Here is a 19,655-nt window from a genome sequence, read left to right on the forward strand (position 1 = left end):
ATAGCTTGCGTCCGCATAGTCGAGAATAGAGAGAAAAAGAGAATGTGCTAACATAACTTTAGTCGGGATTGGAAGAATGGATCGCAGACGGCACAGCGACCTAAAAGTGCCAAAAGTCCTTCTACTCAAATCCCTGACTTGCACAGACCACGATAACTCTTTATCAAGATGCAAGCCAAGGTCCTTGTCCTTTCCTCAGTAAACAATTGTTTAACGTTTGTAAGCCCAATTCACGAAGAAGGCAGGCGGCGACGTAAAGACGCGGTGGTGTATATAGTGTAGAATGGCGGAAGAAATTTTTTGTGGGAAACCTATCATAAGTACGAATGAAGTCACGAGGGACCGGTAGTATACTATAATATAATAAATATAGATGTATTTATTATCTTTATAATAATAATCTTTAAGAAACACTGTAGGTATGGACTGATAAGTAGGTGAAGTATTAAGTATTTATACCGTGTAATTACCTAAGCTTATAATGCTATTTATGTAATTCACCTTTGCAAGCTAGCCCTTGACTGCAATCTCACCTGTTGGTAAGTGATACTGCAGTCTAAGCAAACCAGGCGCCAACCACGGGTTGCAGTTTCGGCGGGCGCAAAATCATATCATATAATTAATAATATAGTCTTTGTGAGACAAAATATTACTCTTTATAAAAAAAAAGCTGATATGAACAATCCACTTATCAGAAATGGACATAAATTAGTGATATCTGCATATCGTTTGCGAAACATGCAGAACTCCTTTGTGGGGTTGAGTATACGCTTTTACAACATGATTCCTAAGGTAAGTCTGTATCTATCAATGCATACATTTAAAAAATGTGTAAAAGCACTTCTAATACAGCGAGGTTACTATACGTTTAAAGAATTTCTTAGTGACAAGGTAGATTGGAAGCAGCCAGCTTCGCTGTCATCTCTCGCAAGATAGAATGTTGGAAAAGAGCGACTACTGAGTTTCTTGCGGGCTCTTCTCGGTAGAATCTGCTTTCCGAACCAGTGGTAGGTAGTCACTTCAAACCGGTATACTTGACGTATAAAGTAGGTCTACTTGAAAAAAAATTGAATTTTGAATTTTTTGAATGCGTTTAGTAATATTACAAAACACTTTTATTTCTTTGTTGAAGTTAAATACTATAATACCTAGATAGGTACATTCTAAGATGTTTGATTTTAATTCGCGACCCTTCCCTTTTCTAAAACTAAATAAAACAAATTTATGTATATCAATTTATTTATTAATTAAAGTAAGTACTTACTAAACTATGACATACATGTATCAGTAATCCCCATAGGGGAAGTGAGGGTAGTCTTTCCAGTCTACAAAGTCTATGACACGCTTGTTCTTATTAAATCTGCTAATCGTCTGAACTTCTTCTGGGGTCAGGCTGAAGTCGAACAAGTCTATGTTCTGTGCCAATCTTTTTTTGTTGACGGATTTTGGGATTGGAACTAGGCCACGTTCGATCTGAAAAGAGAGAAAAAAGTTCTTATTACGAAAAAAGGTTTATCCTATTTCTGACTTCTTTTTTCTTCAGCTATACTCCCAAACTCGCTCTTACAATTCTCTCTACCATGAGAACATAGTAGAGACGGTTTAGAGCACACCTACAACGCTGCTCCTATGCAGGTTTGTGGGCTTAAATCATTAGTAATAATAATAAAGCATTAACGTTCTACAATCATTAACAAATCTTATTTTGTGAAGAACTTCAGGGATTAAATCACATATTATCTAATTTTTGCCTTACTCCTTTTTTATGGCAAAATGAGCTCTAAACATAATTAGGCTAATATTAAGTCTATGAAGTTCTTCAAAGCGAATAATAGATAGGAATCGAATCGAATACGAATATTCTCTACAATATTTCTAACTTAAACACGATTTAAAGGTAAAAAAAATCGGTGAAAAATAATTACAAAGTTACCTCTAACGCAAATTCGCAGAAGGTTTTGTACTAAAATATTGGGACAAATTAAAAAAGACGTTCTCTACAATATGTATCTAATAGGTATTTTACTAATATTTTTGTTAAGATTAATTTTACTAAGCCAATTTAAAGTGGACTAGAAGCGTTAGGACTTTGGCTTTACTTTCGGGGGACCGAGTTCGAATCCCAGCTCGTAACTTTTCTATAATTGCTTATACGTTACGTACATACATTACGTATGAGCAATTAAAATACCACTTGCTTGAACGGTGAAGAAAAACATCATGAGGAAACCTGCATGTCTAAGAATTTCATAAAAAAAATTAAATAAAGATTCTTCATAATATTTTCAAAGGCGTGTGGAGTCCATGGAGGTTCTCAATGTGAGAAAAGACCAGTGCCCTGTAGTAATAGGCTAGTATGATGATGATGTAGAACAAAAACTGGAACTGGAAAAGTACGAGTACACAGCATTTTAAGGGTCGTGTTTTAATTTTCCACGTTCTGAAATCAAATCCGGTCACAGTCAATTCAATTCAATTCATTGATTTATTGCTTTCATGTATAGCATACAATACAGTGCACGTAAGATATGCATATGAACACATAAGATGGGCATATGAACATGAAGCCCCGTCAGGGCATTGCAATATGGTTGACCTTATTTTAAACTGTTTTCTTTATAATATTATTAAAGTTATTATGCGTGAGTTAGAAAAAAGTTCAGTTAAATTTGTAAATTATGTTAAATAGGAGCTTAAAACTCTCTCAAAGCACTCTAAGTTGAACAGACAGTTATATCCATTTAATACGTACCAAATACCGAAGTACAATCTGTCCAGTGGACTTATTGTACTTGTTCGCCATCTGCACCAGTATCGGGTCGTCTACTCTTGGAGGAGGTGAATCTGGGCGACTCCTGGAAACCAAGAAGCCGAATGGACTGAAGGCCATGACTGCTACACCAAGCTCCTGGCAGTGAGTGACGAGGGCTTCTTGGGTTAGAGTTGGGTTGACCTGTAATTTTTAGTTTTTTTAAAGCTTTATAAAAAAACTTTTGCCCTTAATTCACACACGGCAGAAGTGAAACTTCTGAGAAATAGCCTACGAGAGATTTATGAAGTATTAAGATAACTCAGAGGTTTACTTTATAATAAACTTAATTATAATTAGAATAGTAATTAAAATATTGAAGTTATACTTCTTTTGGCGCGTTAGGGAAAAATTATGAGAGTAATTTTTTACGATGCTCCCGCACCGTCACAACACACCGACACCCTGTAGTTAGTCAACATTATAGAATTTTTCTATTGTTAGTGTCGTTTTTTCTACAATAAGACGAAACATAACATTTTTGAAAAGATTTTTATCTTATTACGCCAAAGAAGTATAACTTCTAATGCGTGTACATAAGTAGCCACACGTTTTATTTTTAATCTCTTTAATTATTATTATTATTAAGTTTCCATGGTAACTAAAATAGGAAACATATATATACATAATATGTTTCTTTCTTCATAGAGAGGAGAGAATTGTTTACACATTTTGTCACATACACATAATATATATATATATATATATATAATATATATATGAAACTGAAACTCCTTGATATATATATATATATATATATATATATATATGATTGTCATTTTCGATTCATCAAGGAGTTTCACTTCAAAAAATTACTTGGAAACCAGGGTGACCTGCTTCTGGAGTGAGCTCATCTGACTTTAATGATCCAGCGAGAAGCCCACAAAAGTGGCCCAACGTACAACGGATGGCTCCAGTCCAACAAGTACGTAGACATAAGATATAGTACGGTTTTAGAGAAGAATATGTTTGCTATGGGGGGAAGCGAAAGCGTAAAGGCCAAATGCAACATGGAAGCCGTCTCTGGAAGCGGAAATGAAGGCATTCGGTTTATCTTATTTCACGCTAAAGTCTGCAGCTTGGGATAGGTCTAGGTGAAAAAAGAAGACTCGGCTTGGGTGGGTGTTGAAGGACTCAAAGAAGATGTTTGCTAAAAAAAACCATATCAGGTCCATAAAAGTTATATTAGGACCAACCTCTTATCGGAATCTTTTCTTAGTTGAACCTAACCATTAAACCAATGAGGCAATCAAAAACCTCAACAAGCGTATGAATGGAAATATAAGAAAAAGGCGTGTTTCGGCTTACCTCAATTTCATTAACAGCCGGCCAGACCCTGCTGTTAGCAATAATCCGATCAACTTGACTCGCGTTAAAGTTGGACACGCCGATGGATCTGGTCAGACCCAGAGCTCGAGCCTCTTCCATTCCCCTCCAAGTCTCCAAGTAGTCCACGTCGTCGTAACTGCCGTCCTCCTGACAATTTTATAATTATGAAAATCCCGCGGCAAACTTTGGTTACGAGAAGCGTTAGTTTTTCCTGGAAAACTATCCTATGTCCTTCCCTCGGTTTCCTAGACATATTTTATCAATGTCCTTGCGACATTTTATCAAAATCTTTTTAAAGTTTCAAGGTCAATTGAGGTTACAGAAATACGTTAAGGCAAACAACGACTTGAAAATTTTATAGATGGGATCCGTTGATAAACCGACGCTGGTACCGACATAGCTTATCGAGTCTCGAAGGCACGAAGTCACGGTTATAGAAATTTTGTATAAAACCTTGCATTAGAAGGATATCATCCGGATACAGATAAAAGCTATTTAGAGAGTCAGAGTCAGAGTTAAGTGAGTATAAGAACGATCCAGAACTAATATTTTACCACTGCCTATCTGAAGATTTGTTTAAAAAGTCATATGTCATAAATCAAGAATTAGATATGTAGAACACATGTTTGACCAAACTTTTACGAAGGAATAACTAAATTACCTGCACTGTGGGCACAGAACTCTGGTTAACCCAAAAAAAAATTACTAGAGGAGCATTTAGGTAACTCACCTTTACGGCCACAGGGAAGTGAATCAAATATAGATCGACATAGTCTAATCCAAGTTTTTGGAGGGATTCTTTCAGCGCTGGAACCACTTCATTTTGACGGTGTTTGTCACTCCAAAGCTGCAATTTAATAATTTATTTCATACGTAGAAAAACAAGCAATATCAGGTTATGGAAGTTGATCAATCAATCAATTAATTAATCGATTTTTTATTCAGCTTAGTACGTTCCATAAATGTTATATATTTTTAATAAAACCGCTCTATATCTTTTATTTTCTTTATATCTGTATTGTACAAGAGCAACAACCTTGACAAAGGCTTCTCCGCCTACTCTTTAAATCTCAAGTTACCAAGTGGTAAGAAATAGTAGGCAAAAACTTACCTTAGTAGTAATAAATAATTCTTCTCTGGTAACAAGATTATTATTTATAGCTTCTCTGATTCCCTGGCCGACCTCGGGCTCGTCATAATAGATGGCTGCTGTATCTATGTGTCTATACCCTGCTTCTATTGCCCAGTAGACCGCTTTGCTTACTTCATCCGCTGGTGCTGTCTGAAAATGAAGAACATCAAGATATGTACGGCTTGTGATTTCTTCAGAAATTGCAGCATAACCGAAATTATCTAGGTGTCATGCTACCGATGTTACAGTTTCTAATTATAAATAAATACATACATGCATACATTGCATGCATACATTGCATGCATACATTGCATGCATACATTGCATGCATACATTTAAAAAATGTGTAAAAACGCATCTAGTACAGCGAGGAATTCATCAAATGTATAGTACATTTGATGAATTCCTCAATGACAAGGTAGATTGGAAACAGCCAGCCTCGCTCTCATCTCCCGCAAAATAGCAAAATGATTGTAAATGTTGATGTTGGAAAAGAGCAACTACTGAGTTTCTTGCCGGCTCTTCTCGGTAGAACCTGCTTTCCGAACCGGTGGTAGAGTCACTACAAACATACATACTTGACGTTTCAAAAGTGCTTATAAAGTAGGCCTACTTGAAATAAATGATTTTGAATTTGAATTTAATTAAATTTGATAGTCGGATTTAAAGGGATACAGGTTTATACGATAAACGTTTAATCACTTTTCGGATTTGCTTGTATTTTTAATAACAACTGTTTTATAATTGACTTATTCTTGAAGACAGTATTCAACAACGAACTGATTTGGTTCGCAAATTGTGTAGATAGTTCCAGCCCATTCCGTACATTTATATGAGTGCAGTGCACTTCGTACATACATAAGTTTTGTTCAAAATCGTATTATATATAACATCTATCTGATTAAATGTCTACCCCGTCTAGAGCCCTAGTTTTTTTTTGTGTCTGGATAGTGAAAGAGCAAGAGAGAGAGTTCAGAGTAAGTTTTTTTTAATTTTCAAATTAAAAAAAAAGAGATTACTGAGAGCTTTTCGCTTTTTATAGGCCTGAAATTAGTTACTAAGCAGCACCCAAGTATGTTAACTAATATCTTATTTATAACTCACTCGCCTTTCATTATTGGATAAAAGCAGGCGTTAATTTGCGGAATTCCATGATATATTATAAAAATTAAGCTTAATTTGGGTATTTTATAATTTCTTTATCCATCTGATTTAATAACTTACCCCGTTCGGAAACCTAGTTGATTTTAGTGTCTGGATAGTGGATAACTCGTATTTGCGAGACATTTTCAAATTTTAAAATATATCATCTAGGTATGTGATTTAATGCCTACGCTGTTCGGAACACCTATTTTGTTTTGTGTCTGGATAATGAATTTAAAGTCACTATCCAGACATTTAAAAAAACCGTGTTAAAGTTTGGCAATTTCGACGGACTGGTATCCGAGAAGCGGACTTATTATTTTTTGTAGTTGAACGAGGTCAATGTACCTGCTTACCTATTATTAGGCATGTAAATATTGGACAAGTGATGTTTAAATATATTTAGGAGGCTAACATAACGATGATCAAACTCGTTCTGAAACTTCTTATTCACTTACATGTTTATGTATAAATGTATAAATACTATTTATTCACTTACATGTTTATGTATAAATACTATTTATTACTGTAAAATATTATTTTATTTTGTTACGAAGTTAATTTACAGTATTTTTTTTATTATTTTTTAAGCTATTCATAATTTTGCTGCTTCTATCACTTTAGTGGAAATAACCTGCTTTACTTTTTTTTTTTTTCGATTTCATTCGCTGTAACGAATCGAATGAAATCGAAAACACTCGATCTCTCGAATTTCTCGATTCTCAGTTAAAAATCAGCGTCATGCGCGATATGCATGGCAAATGCTCAGCTGTAGTGTGTTCAGTTCTGGTTTTACAGGGCAGACATTCTGCTACTGTATTAATATAAGATGTACCTACTATTTGTAAAACTTAATATGAATAAATATATTTTCTTTATTCCTTCTTTTCTTTCTATTATTTATATATAATAATATAAAACCGACATCTAATGCCACTACAGAGACAAATAATGGGTTAAAACTTCTTTTTTAAATATATAACATAATAAGTTAATCGATAATAACGGAGAGTTTTAAGTTGGATTATAAAACCAATGGCCGATCCAACGCTTACTTGGTCTTACAGTGCTCGCATGCTTCATTGCTCATTTTAACATAATTCATATCTAGACTGGATTTAAATATAACAAAGTAAACGACGATTGACGATTCATTATTCATGTATGTATGAATTTAAAATAACCACTTCTTTATAAATGTACGTACGTAATGAATGAGTACACGTCATATAATAATTATAACAAAATATTTCAAATATGTTAGTTTTTTTTCCTAACGAGTTGCCTACTATTATCTCATTGTTGATGTTATTTGTATCAATTCTTTGATACAGGTATGAGGTACCTACATCTTAATATATATAAATCTCTTGTCACGATGTTTGTCCGCGATGGACTCCTAAACTACTTAACCGATTTTAAATTATATAGGCACACCGTGAGCAGTCTGTTCCAACTTAAGAGATAGGATAGTTTAGATTTTTAATTATAGTCGCAATTTTATTTTATTGCAAATTATTTTTCTATAATTAAGTGACAGTCACATGTTATATATATATAATACTACTATACTAATTTAAGGCTTAGCGATACTGAATGCTTTAAAAATACAAAATCAAACGCAGACGAAGTCGCGGGCAACAGCTAGTATTATTATAAAATGTAAACTATTTTTGTGTTTAGTTTTTGTAACAAAACAAAACTTATATACACGTAAAATACCTGTTATAATACAATTGAAGAAGTCTTTATTTCATAAAGATATAGTTAGAATGGTCATCCCCATAACACCATATAGAGTGTTTAATTTTAATATTAAAATAAATAAATAAATAAATTTTTACGTAGTATCGTCAATACACACATCGCCAACTAGCCCCAAAGCAAGCGTAGCTTGTGTTTTGGGTACTAAGATGACTGTTGAATATTTTTATGAATAATATACATAAATACTTATAATATACAAATAAACACCCAGACACTGAAAAATATTCATGTTCATCTGATAAACATTTCGCAGAATCGAACCCACGGCCTTGGACTCAGAAAGCAGGGTCGCTGCCGACTGCGCCAGTCGGCAGTCATAATAAAATGTTATTTTTTTTATAAACAAAAATAACCTAACCTATATAAAACTAAATTACATCTAAAACGTCTTCGAAACGACCGCAGCTAGTCACAGTTCCTAAGATGCTGGCAGCATTGCCCCTTTGGATGGCCAAACTAATTAAACTATAGAGATTAAAGATATAATAGTAAATTGGATGCCTGCTTATTTTCGTCCCACTACTGAGCACAGGCCGCGTCTCTCATAGGAGACAAGGTTTCAGAGCATAGACCTACCACGCTACTCTTATGTGTGTTGATGACTATGAATGAATGAATACACTTTTATTGTACACCAAAGAAACAAAAAGTAGTTACAAAGATATAAATACAATCAAGAGAGTACAATTTGGTGGCCTTATCGCTACATAGCGATTTCTTCCAGGCAACCAATGGCGTAAAAGACTGCTGGCGGGTGACTATTTCAAATGCAGAAAAATTAAAACAAAGTATGAAGCTTTCATCAGACGCAAGTGCAGTGTGCAAGACACGCAACGAACAAAAACTTCAGCCTCCTGTTAGCCTCTACTTTTCGAAATTATTATTTCACACGCTTTAACGATAGAGAAAAAGGGTGAGAGAAAGGGTGCACACCCGAAAGTTCTTCAAAACGTTCTCAGAGGTGTTTGAAGTCTACAAATTATTGTATACCAGCTGTTGCCAGCGGCTTCGTTCGCGGTTTTTGGATTTTTTATGAATCCTGCGGGAACCGTAGATCAATCCTATGTGTATATTAATCCAGGGTATAATTTATCCCCTATAGGGTAGGGATAGGGTAAAAAACATCCATCCATCCATCCAACCATCCATCCATCCAAACAAACTTTCGCGTTTATACTGTAGGTATGTAAAAATCTTAAAATAGCTTACCTCACTTGCAGTACCTCTGCCAGTACCAAGTGCAACCATAGGCATCTTGTTACCATCGTTCAGTTCGATGCATGGAGCTTGGGTCGCCACCGCCAACTGTCGGAGAGAATTATTTTAAAATTACATAAACATTGTACGTAATTAACACAAAACACACATTTTATAGACTGTGCCACTCTGTATGAACATTAATACCTCATACATTCAAACTGTTCAGGCATTAAGAATGTTTGTTTGGAATAAAGAAACTCACATACTAACATACATAAACACAATATGATCTCTGAAATTATAACACCTCTTTTTTGGGCAGTCTTTTTAAAATAATCATTTCATTCTAATATAATAATTACAACATATATGACGTATATAGCGATGTTAATTAAACATTTCAATATATGTTATGTTATGTTAAAACATGTAAAAAATTAATTAACGTACCTAGGTTATTCAATGAAGATATCGTGGATACTGAATACATGTTTGCCAGGAAATACTTTGCAAATTTTTTACTGTCATTTTAGAGACAAAAACGTTTGACCTCAAATTAGGCATTAGCTGAGTAAAATTCTTGTTCACCTACCCATTAATGATTACAAAAACGAGTTATTATAAGTCGGTACCATGTAAAAGATCACATCGATTAACACTGCAATAGGTTGTATAGGTAGGTAACCTAAAATATTATGTTGAAAAATTCTTACATACGTTCAAAAACTATTTGATCGGCACCTGCTTCGACCATTCACCTTAAAAGGCGCTAAAACAATTAAGCCACCTTTGCAAGAGTTCTAAAATAGAAACTTTCCACGGACCATTTACAGAAACTGGTTTATATCTGCCAATCAAAGTCATAAAGCTGGAATTCCACTGTAAGTAATAAATAGCATACGGGAATATTCGACGCAATATCCGAACTAAGCTTTCCATAGTTCATAAAAAACGCAATGTCTTAATCTTTGTAAGGAATCTGCGGTTCGAAAGCACTTTTTTTTTATACCAGTAATTGCCGGACCAAGTAGAAAACATGTAGGTGCGTATAATTTTAAAAGTAGGGCTATTCTTTTCACAGTGATCTCTGTAGAATAAGATAGCCTCACTTTAATACCTCCTTATTTTGTTTAGTTTAGAGATTTGTGTACTACAGAAGTATGATTTAATATGTTACTAGGTAATTACTACTTAATGTATGCATAAACTCAACCTACTATCGAATCAAACCTCTCAGTTTGCAAAATATTAGAATATTGCCAATTCTTAGTGGCGACAGCTAGATTGTGTCACGACATTTGATAGGATACATAATTACTACATGTATTGCATTTCGACATACTGTTCGAGAAAGTAAAGAAAATTAAATGCTGAATAAGAAACCCATCAAGCCGTATTTTTTTTTTTAATAAATAAATAAATATAAATATACTACGACAATACACACATCGCCACCGAGCCCCAAAGTAAGCGTAGCTTGTGTTATGGGTGCTAAGATGACTGATGAATATCTTTATGAATAATATATTACGCAAATAATTAGAATATACATATAAACACCCAGACACTGGCAAACATTCATGCTCATCACACAAACATTTTCCAGTTGTGGGAATCGAATCCGTATTGACACAGCGTGACGCGTAAAAGCTCTTCCATGACAGACAAAGCCTCCACACAGCATTACGAACAATATATGGCTGATGATGATATGCTAACTTACCAAATAACTGATTTTATTTAATCAAACTATTCTATTTATTATTAGCTCCGTTTTCGCTTGCACTGGAAGAACAGTTTAAGGCGAGTTTAAGTATAGCAAAGTAGCAAGCACATACTAACTGGCAAAATAATTGAGGTCAGTGACCGGCGTTCGATTGACAGCCTAAGCACGTTTATACCTTGTTGTACCTAACGTTATACTTTATTTTTAAAGCTTATCTGGTAGACACTTTGTTGTCAAGCTTAAGCAGCGCATGCAGTAATAGTGAGCTTAAGAACCTGACGCGCAGAGTATATACATTCTGTATTTTTTTTTAGTAGTCCTGTTATGTAAACAATCTTTTTAATATTTCAAAAAAATAAAACTTTATTTTTATTTTTTTTTACACCATTACTTTTTTTTTTCTATTTTTATAATATAATTTACATTGAAAAGATTGTTATAATAAGACAAGTCTGAAAAAACCAAGATTTCCTAACACCGGGCTGGTATTGTAAATTCACAATACCTGACAATTTTTGGCCTGACCCGGCGTTCGAACCTAGCTCAAGCCTCCGCTATAATGTTTTAAGAGCATATAATATCCAAAATACTGCTCCTATTTGGTGGAACTAAACGTATTTCTATACAATATTAGTGAATAACCGGGAATTTCTTGGCAGAAAACCAATAATTACGGTAATGTAAAATTCTCAGTAATTAGTATGTAGTATAAATCTAGTATGTAATAAAAATTTGTGTTTCCAAAAAAGACGAAGAAGAAGGTATTCTGGCGCACACAGTAGGCTTTGTGAAGAGGGCCGTGAACTTCCAGGTTCCAAGTTCCCCATAGTTACGTCAATGCCTTTTTGCGTCAATTGTTGCAAAATACGCATCCATTAAAATTGCATAATCTCGTAAGTCGTCGACTTCTTGCCACATCCCAGGGCTCCGATTCTCAATTACATTTTAATCATGTCACGTCGCCATTACAAACTGTGGTTAAACCTAATCCACAGTCTCCTTTTATATAAAAAAAAATTGCATTGATTTTATATGAGTACCTACGTACCAAGATAAGTGACATTGCAAATACAAACATATCTAAATTCAAAATTCATTTATTTCAACTTTATAAGCACTTTTTAGTGTATATATTTCCTTAGTAGCCGAGACTACGGGAAAATTACAACTAAAAAAGTTCAATATTTGTACTAAGCGAAAGCTTATAGATAAGTCCTATTATAGTATAAGGATTACGTAAACGATAAAAAGCTTGGGTGTGAACAATTGCTCTAACCAGGTTGCTTTTAAAATATTTCCAAATGAAAATGTGAGATGGTGATAGCAAAAAGCAGGCTATGTTTTTTGTGGGCTTCTTCTTAGACCAGTGCGCTTTTGGAACCCTCGTAGTTTCAATTTACGAATGCAGTTATCGCCATCACTACTTACTTCTATGTACACATTTTGTACGTAATCAACCCATCAAAAGTGCCGTTTATGTTCCTATTTGAAGAAACAAATATTTGTCTTTGACTTTGACTTTGACTTTGAGTCCTATGTGCTACTACTGCCATATACTGCGATTCCAACAAGCTGCGATGCCCAGCGTGGTGATAATGGACAAAACCTCCCTTTGGGAGAGGCCATTACTCCAGCAGTGGCCTGTTATAGGATAATGATGAAGCAGTTTTAAAACCACAAATCCATACAAGTTTTTAAGTTATTATACAAACTTTTTTATAAAGTTTCTTAAAATCACTTTATTCCACACTAGAAGATACTATTAAAGCTTAGCTGCTTAATTCAGATTGTGCCCTAATTTTCAAATTTTTCAAATTAAAGATTCATTTGTTTCAAGAAGGCCTACTATATAAGAACTTTTGAAACGTCAAGAGTTCAAGACTCTGTTTGTGGTGACTCCACTACCGCTTTGGAAGGCAGATTCTACCGGCAATAAGTCGCCATGAATATCAGCAGTTACTGCAAGACAAAACAATACAAATATATCTTTATTCATAACGGCACATACACGATACGTGTCTTGATGGCGAGAATAACATTCGTAAACTTATACCTGAAGCTAAGAGGGCTAGTCTAAAAATAAGCCAACAATAAACTTCAATGGGTGTTCTTTTTAGTGTTACCATCCCACATAATTAGTAATTTGAAATTATTTCAGAAGCAACCTGCTAGAGCAATTCACACCCAAGCTTTTTTATCGTTTACGTAATCCTTTTAACTATAATAATAGGATTTTTCTACTTACTTATACAAACGTGGAATTTTTGTCCTAACGTCATCTTCATCTGCAGCCTATTTAGTAGTTCAAAAAGTCTCTACAATCTCTTTGAATTCTTTAAATTCGGTTAAATACGGTATTGTGAATTTACAATACCAGCCCGGTGATAGGAAATTGTCGATGTCAAGCCCTGCGTCTCGGCCCGACGGTCCCGGTTTTGATCACCCCCAGTGGAGCAGCGTGGCGAGCCTATGCTCTAAAACGGTCTCTGCTTATTAAGGCAGCGAATGATGATAAGGAAAATCTCGTAGCTTTAAATAAGTTTTTGAAAATACACTACTTATAAAATAATATAACACTATATTATTTTGACGGCCGATTGGCTCAGTTTGCAGCGACCCTGCTTTCTGAGCCCAAGGCCGTGGGTTCGATTCCCACTACCGGAAAATGTTTGTGTGATGAGCATGAATGTTTTTTAGTGTCTGGTTGTTTATATGTATTTTCTAAGTATTTATGTATATAATTCATAAAAATATTCATCAGGCATCTTAGTACCCACAACACAAGCTACGCTTACTTTGGGGCTAGATGGCGATGTGTGTATTGTCGTAGTAAATTTATTTATTTATTTAATATAATATATTGTACTTTTATAATTGGTATTACATGTAAACAAAATCTTAAACTTCAAGGTACATATATGAATTTAATTTTTTGTAAATAATGATATTATAATTTATTAAAACAACTATCTCCAACATAAATAATATAATCTCGCAACAAATATTATTTTGTTATATATACGAGTATTTTTACAATTTTATTAATTCGTTTCGTTCATTAAGCTTTAAAGAAATAGCTACATAATCAATAAAATAAGATAAGTTCACAACAACAACAACGACATTTTATACCATTGCAATCTACTTTCAAAAGCTTTTAGTAAATAAATAGGTTCCTACTTATGTCATAATATTATGTGCTCTTTGGTCTGGTTTAATTGTTATTATAATAATAATTAAATTATTATTTATATAATAATTAAATTATTATTTTAATAATAATAATTAAATCATTATTTATATAATAATTAAACAGGAAATCTAATATAATTAAAATTAAAAAAACCGAAAGCTTTGCACAAAAGTAAAGAGATCCAAGACACAGCTAATCAGTCTATTTAAATGAAATAAGTAAAATACTTTTTGATCGGTTTGTACGCGACATCGCACCGGAACACTGTAGGGTGGTAACTAGCCACGGTCAAAGCTAAGGGATGACAGCTTAACGTGCTCTCCGAGGCACGGGATGTATCACCACTAATATTGACGGAATACCCAATACTATTCCTTGACCCGACCCGGGGATCGAATCCGGGACTTCGTGATCTACAGTCGAACATTATAACCAATAGAACAACGGGGAAGCTTAAACATTGAATGCCATACAAGGTCCTAATCAAAGATTTTCGCGTCGTCTCTCAGTAGTAATAAAAATGTAGCTACACAAAAACATGCTGGGTTTTTCATAATAATACTTATTTATTACTCAAATTAAGGATAGGAAAAAAAAGTATCAAACCAGTTTTCCTTATTCCTTTGGCTTTGATTCTAACATATAGTTTTTTTACTCTATGTAATAAAATTTAAATTGATTCTAAAAAACACTCAATGTAATAAAAACTTCCCTAGCGCCCTCTGGTTACATTAAAATGAATAAATAAATATAGTACGACCATACACACATCGCCCCAGAGTAAGCGTAACTTGTGTTATGGTTACAAAGATGACTTATGAATATATTTATGAATAATATACATAAATACTTATAATATACAGACAAACACCCATTGAACATTAGATAGTCGAAGTCACTGGGCATATTTAAAAAGGCTGTTAAGGCTCATTTTCAAAGAAGACGATTGTTTATTTGTCTACTCTAAGTCATATGATAGTCATATTTAAGTTTATATATTGATATTTATATACATATATATAAATATGTTATAGTATGTATTAGTATATTTATTTTTTATATTTATCAATAGTATTGTTGTTTTCGAGCAGTCCGTTTTATGTATTTGTATGTACCTAGTTATTCGTACGTATGTTTTAAACAGTGTACACCACCTTTTCGTTTTTCTTTTTAGTTTTCCCAATCCAGCCACTGAACTAGGTACTGATTGGGCTGATAGCTATATGGCGATTTGATTAGTGTCGTAGTATATTTATTTATTTATTTATTCATGTTCATCACACAAAAATTTTTTTGCTATGGGAATCGAGCCCACACCCTAGACTCAGAAAGCAGGGTCGCTGCCCACTTGTTCTGAGGTTTGCAAATATTTCTTCTGAGGTTTGCAAATATTTTGCACAGCCGTTTTTAATCAGCCCCGCAGTTCTTAAGATGCTGAGAATCTCATTGAACCTCTGTGTGAACCTCCTTTTGAAATACTCAGCAACATAATATACTATTATTAAATCTCAGAAATTCTTTAAGGCAAAAAAAAAATATATATGTTATTCATAACAATATTTCTGACAAAATTAATACATAATTCTTTTTCATAAAAATGACTAAGTTTATCAAACGCACAATAAGGTTTTCCTAGGTATTTATGAAAATTTGGGGATAAAATAAAATAACTATTATCAATATTTAGTGATTATTGATTATTTCGGTTACTTTAAATTTAAACTTAGTTAAAAAATATTAAAAGAAGAAGAAGAAAAAGTCTTTATTGCACATACAACAAAAACGATGGTATACATATGCGCAAAGGCGGCCTTATCGCTTGAAGCGATCTCCTCTAAACAACCGAAAAGTGTACTACAGAGTGGCCCCGTAAATTTTATCGGTCGCGTTTTAGTATGCAACGTTCTCAAATCGATTTCGATTATGACACGGTTTTGTTTTGAGATAGTTAGGTAATGCGGTAGTTATCAATAATTATAATCTAAAACACAATTTCTCCTATATGGCCTGTAGTCGTAAAACATATCTGAGAACCTACCCAGAAGTCTGTGCCTCGGAGAACACGTAACCCTGTCGGCATGTTAAAAATTTAGTAACACAAGCAAAATGTGTTAAAGTTCACCAACCCGCGTTGAAACTGCGTGAAGTGTTTAAACTCTAAACTTAGATAGGCTACGCAAAAAACTGCATTTCTATCCGTTCTCTTACTTTAACATAAAGTTACACAAGCAATATTAAATTTTTTACACTAAGTACAAACTTACAAGAACTTAAATCATTTTGTAAAATTTTGTAAAGTTGAACGATCATATAAAAAAGAACGTACGAATACGTACGAAGACGTACGCACGTCTGACGTCAAAATACGTGTTTTATTCAGCTTCAAGTGGTTTTTCAAAAATATGTTTAATTGTATGTGTTTATAAGTCCACAAAATAATCCTACAGTATCATAATAAAAACCAACAAAAAGAGGTTAAGCATATTTTTTTTATCGACGTCAAGCTTCCTTAACAACATTATGCTTAAACTAGTAAAACCTACTTCCCATAAAGGTATTAAAGCCGAGTTATTTTTAATGACATCTGTATTTAAAATCTAGAGAGCTTTGCCCATAGATTAATAAAAAAAAAAACATAATAACCGGTGGATTACGTATGAAATTAGAATCTTCTTTTTTTTAAGTAAGTAATGAGTGCAAATAATGAGTCTATAATAACAGAAAAATATTTTATATATTTAATTTTTATTTTCATTAATTTTAAAATTCACATAGCATAACTTATACCGTACTGAGACTTTATAAGAGAAACGGATAATAATAAATTAGGCTACTTTTGTAATCTATAAAACTAGACTTAAAAAAAACAAGATTAACTCACACTGAATCCACACAGCAAAACCACAAAACTTAAAAGGCGCCGCATGTTGTCCGAACTAGCGTCTCGACCGTACTGACTGGTAGCATCTTATATGTGCATATATAACAAGTTACATAAAAACTTCCAAGTCCAAGGACCAGATAGACATACCATAGAACATAACAATCTTTTGAGCCTTCGCACACATTCTCACAAGGATAATCTTCAAACAATAGACGTGACTAATGAACGTTTTATATCTGTATGTTTTACCGTAGTATAAAATGTTTTCTCTCTTTTTGTCATTAGCAATTTGTCATTCTGAAGAAGAAGACAGAACATTGAGTAACTATACTAGTACTAACAACCGATTTACAATTAATACGGTTATACGTGCTATTTTTGTAAACGTAGGTATAATTATTTGAGAAGGTCATCTTTATGCTAGCATCCTTTAGTCTATATGTTCTTATGTTTGCTGGATCACAGGATTCACAGAATCTTGATCAGATCCATGGGTGGGCTATAAAATGATTCTATTTATTTACCTCAGATGGGCAGCTCTCGGGAAACTTCGTGACATCGTTTCTTCCAAAATCCCTCAGTGAATACTAAAACAACGTGTAGGAAAACATCGCCTCAGAGTTTTCCACAACATTCTCAAAGGCGTGTGAAGTCCACCAATCTGTACTGGGCCAGCGTGGTGGACTGCGGCCTAAACCCTTCTTATTGTGGGAGGTGATCCATGCCCGGGCCCGTAATGGGTTGATATAATGATGATGAGTAAAAATAAATAACCAAATAAAACAATAAAACACATATTTATGGTAAAAATTAATGGGCTTAATAAATTCTTAAAAGTTACCAAACACGTTAAACCACCAGTCCTGTTTATTCTAACTAACATGACGTGATATTATGTAATAATATCGTTAAAGCCCACCGATCCACAGGGATGCCTGTGCACGGGCCCAAACAGCGTGTGTCCCACTGCTGCGATCGGTCAATATATTGGCTTAATGTGGAGATGATCTTTGATGTTAATTATGATTCGTTAATAAATTAAGGAGTGCTGTGAGTATGTATTCAGTTAAATATCAAAAACTTTTCGCTGTTACTCTATTTTAATTATTTGGGACAGCGGACAATTACATATTATAACAATAGCTCTTAACCTAAGCCAAAATGAGTCGAGTCGGTAAATAAGTAATCCACAACAACACAACATTATCCACATAATATTATAAGGCGATACAATTTAGAGAAAAGTTAAAGTAAAGTACCTAATTAAGAATTAAAATTAGCTCTTAGCTTTCATAGCAAGTTCATGCAAACTCCATTAGTGCTAATATAAATTTTAAAAAAACAAAAGGAATAGAAAACTTACTAAGGGATTTAAAAATAAATTAAATAAAAATACACTTTTGCTTAGAAGACTAAATTACTAGTCAAAGGAAATAATAATAAATATTGATTAAATACCCGGCAATAATACGAATATTTCAATTTGATTGAGAAGCTTTATAAATAAACTGTTGCTAATATACCTACCTGGATTTTATATCTTTCGTTTACAAATGTCGTTTATTGATTCAAATATTAAAAGCTTATTCTATTTCGACATGAATGTAAATATTTGCAGTGACATTTAAAAGTTAAGGTAATACCAAAGTCTTACTTCTAAAACAGTCGAATATAACATTTCTCGCTTTACACAATAAGAACGATAATACGATTTTCAGAGTTAGTTTACAACCTTTTAGTCTTAATAGTTTAAGATAAACAGGATTGAGCTGAGCATCTAGTGGGATGTCATTAAACTAGAAGAGTCAACACGGTCCTAAGTTGAGACTGGATTATTTATCGGTTGAACAAAAATTTTCTATAAAATAAACTTAACTAAATAAACTTAAAAACCAAATTAAAAATAGTGCTGTGAAATTGTGTTAAATTTAAAATGTGTTATGTGGAAATACTATCCAGATAATATATGTGTAATAATAAACTTCTTAAACTTAATAAACTTCTCCTATCCCCTGTTCCCGTGCTTTAGCAGGTAGACACGTTAATTATATCCCATGGCAGGTGATATAATCGGGGGATATAATTTAATAATTTTAAACACAGAGTAGAAGAAGAAGAAGTCTTTATTGCGGCTTTATCGTTGAAGCGATCTCCTCCAAACAACCTTTGCTTGAAGAAACATATTACATAAACCGAGATAGTTCAATTCCAAAATATTGCTAATTATATACATTTCATATACTAAGCATACTAATACTACATATAATATATAGTTAAAACATATCGGTATATATGAATCAAAATCAATATAAATATCAATATATAAAATTATATATAATGCATGTGAAAAGGACAGTATTACAACTTATAATATTCTGATCGTAGTGGAATAGCAATATTAATTAATTAAATTCATTAAAAAAGCTAATTCGCTAAAATCGTTTTTTGGTAATCGAATTCATCATTAATGCC

At 33.3% G+C, this 19,655-nt stretch overlaps 1 protein-coding gene across 1 annotated transcript; it reads right to left on the bottom strand.

Annotated features, from left to right (window-relative positions):
• Positions 1-1,237: 1,237 nt before the first annotated feature.
• On the bottom strand, positions 1,238-17,263 carry LOC120628047 (aldo-keto reductase AKR2E4-like). Its single transcript, XM_039896237.1, has 7 exons — positions 17,181-17,263; positions 9,390-9,485; positions 5,250-5,420; positions 4,869-4,985; positions 4,118-4,285; positions 2,753-2,953; positions 1,238-1,473 (listed from the first exon to the last, which is right to left on the bottom strand). Exons 1-7 carry the CDS (start codon positions 17,223-17,225, stop codon positions 1,285-1,287), a joined length of 987 nt encoding a protein of 328 aa, XP_039752171.1. The 5' UTR covers positions 17,226-17,263; the 3' UTR covers positions 1,238-1,284.
• Positions 17,264-19,655: the final 2,392 nt, after the last annotated feature.

Source organism: Pararge aegeria, chromosome 12, assembly GCF_905163445.1.
Source record: "Pararge aegeria chromosome 12, ilParAegt1.1, whole genome shotgun sequence".
Lineage (NCBI taxonomy): Eukaryota > Metazoa > Arthropoda > Insecta > Lepidoptera > Nymphalidae > Pararge > Pararge aegeria.

What these genes read in the sequence shown, in the direction of transcription:
- LOC120628047 (XM_039896237.1), bottom strand. Translation starts at nt 17,225, where the DNA reads ATGCGGCGCCTTTTAAGTTTTGTGGTTTTGCTGTGTGGATTCAGT. An exon ending in AATTATTTATTACTACTAAG is followed by an intron (nt 4,986 to 5,249) that starts GTAAGTTTTTGC and finishes ATTAAATTGCAG; the next exon opens with CTTTGGAGTGACAAACACCG. An exon ending in AGATTGTACTTCGGTATTTG is followed by an intron (nt 1,474 to 2,752) that starts GTACGTATTAAA and finishes CTCTCTTTTCAG; the next exon opens with ATCGAACGTGGCCTAGTTCC.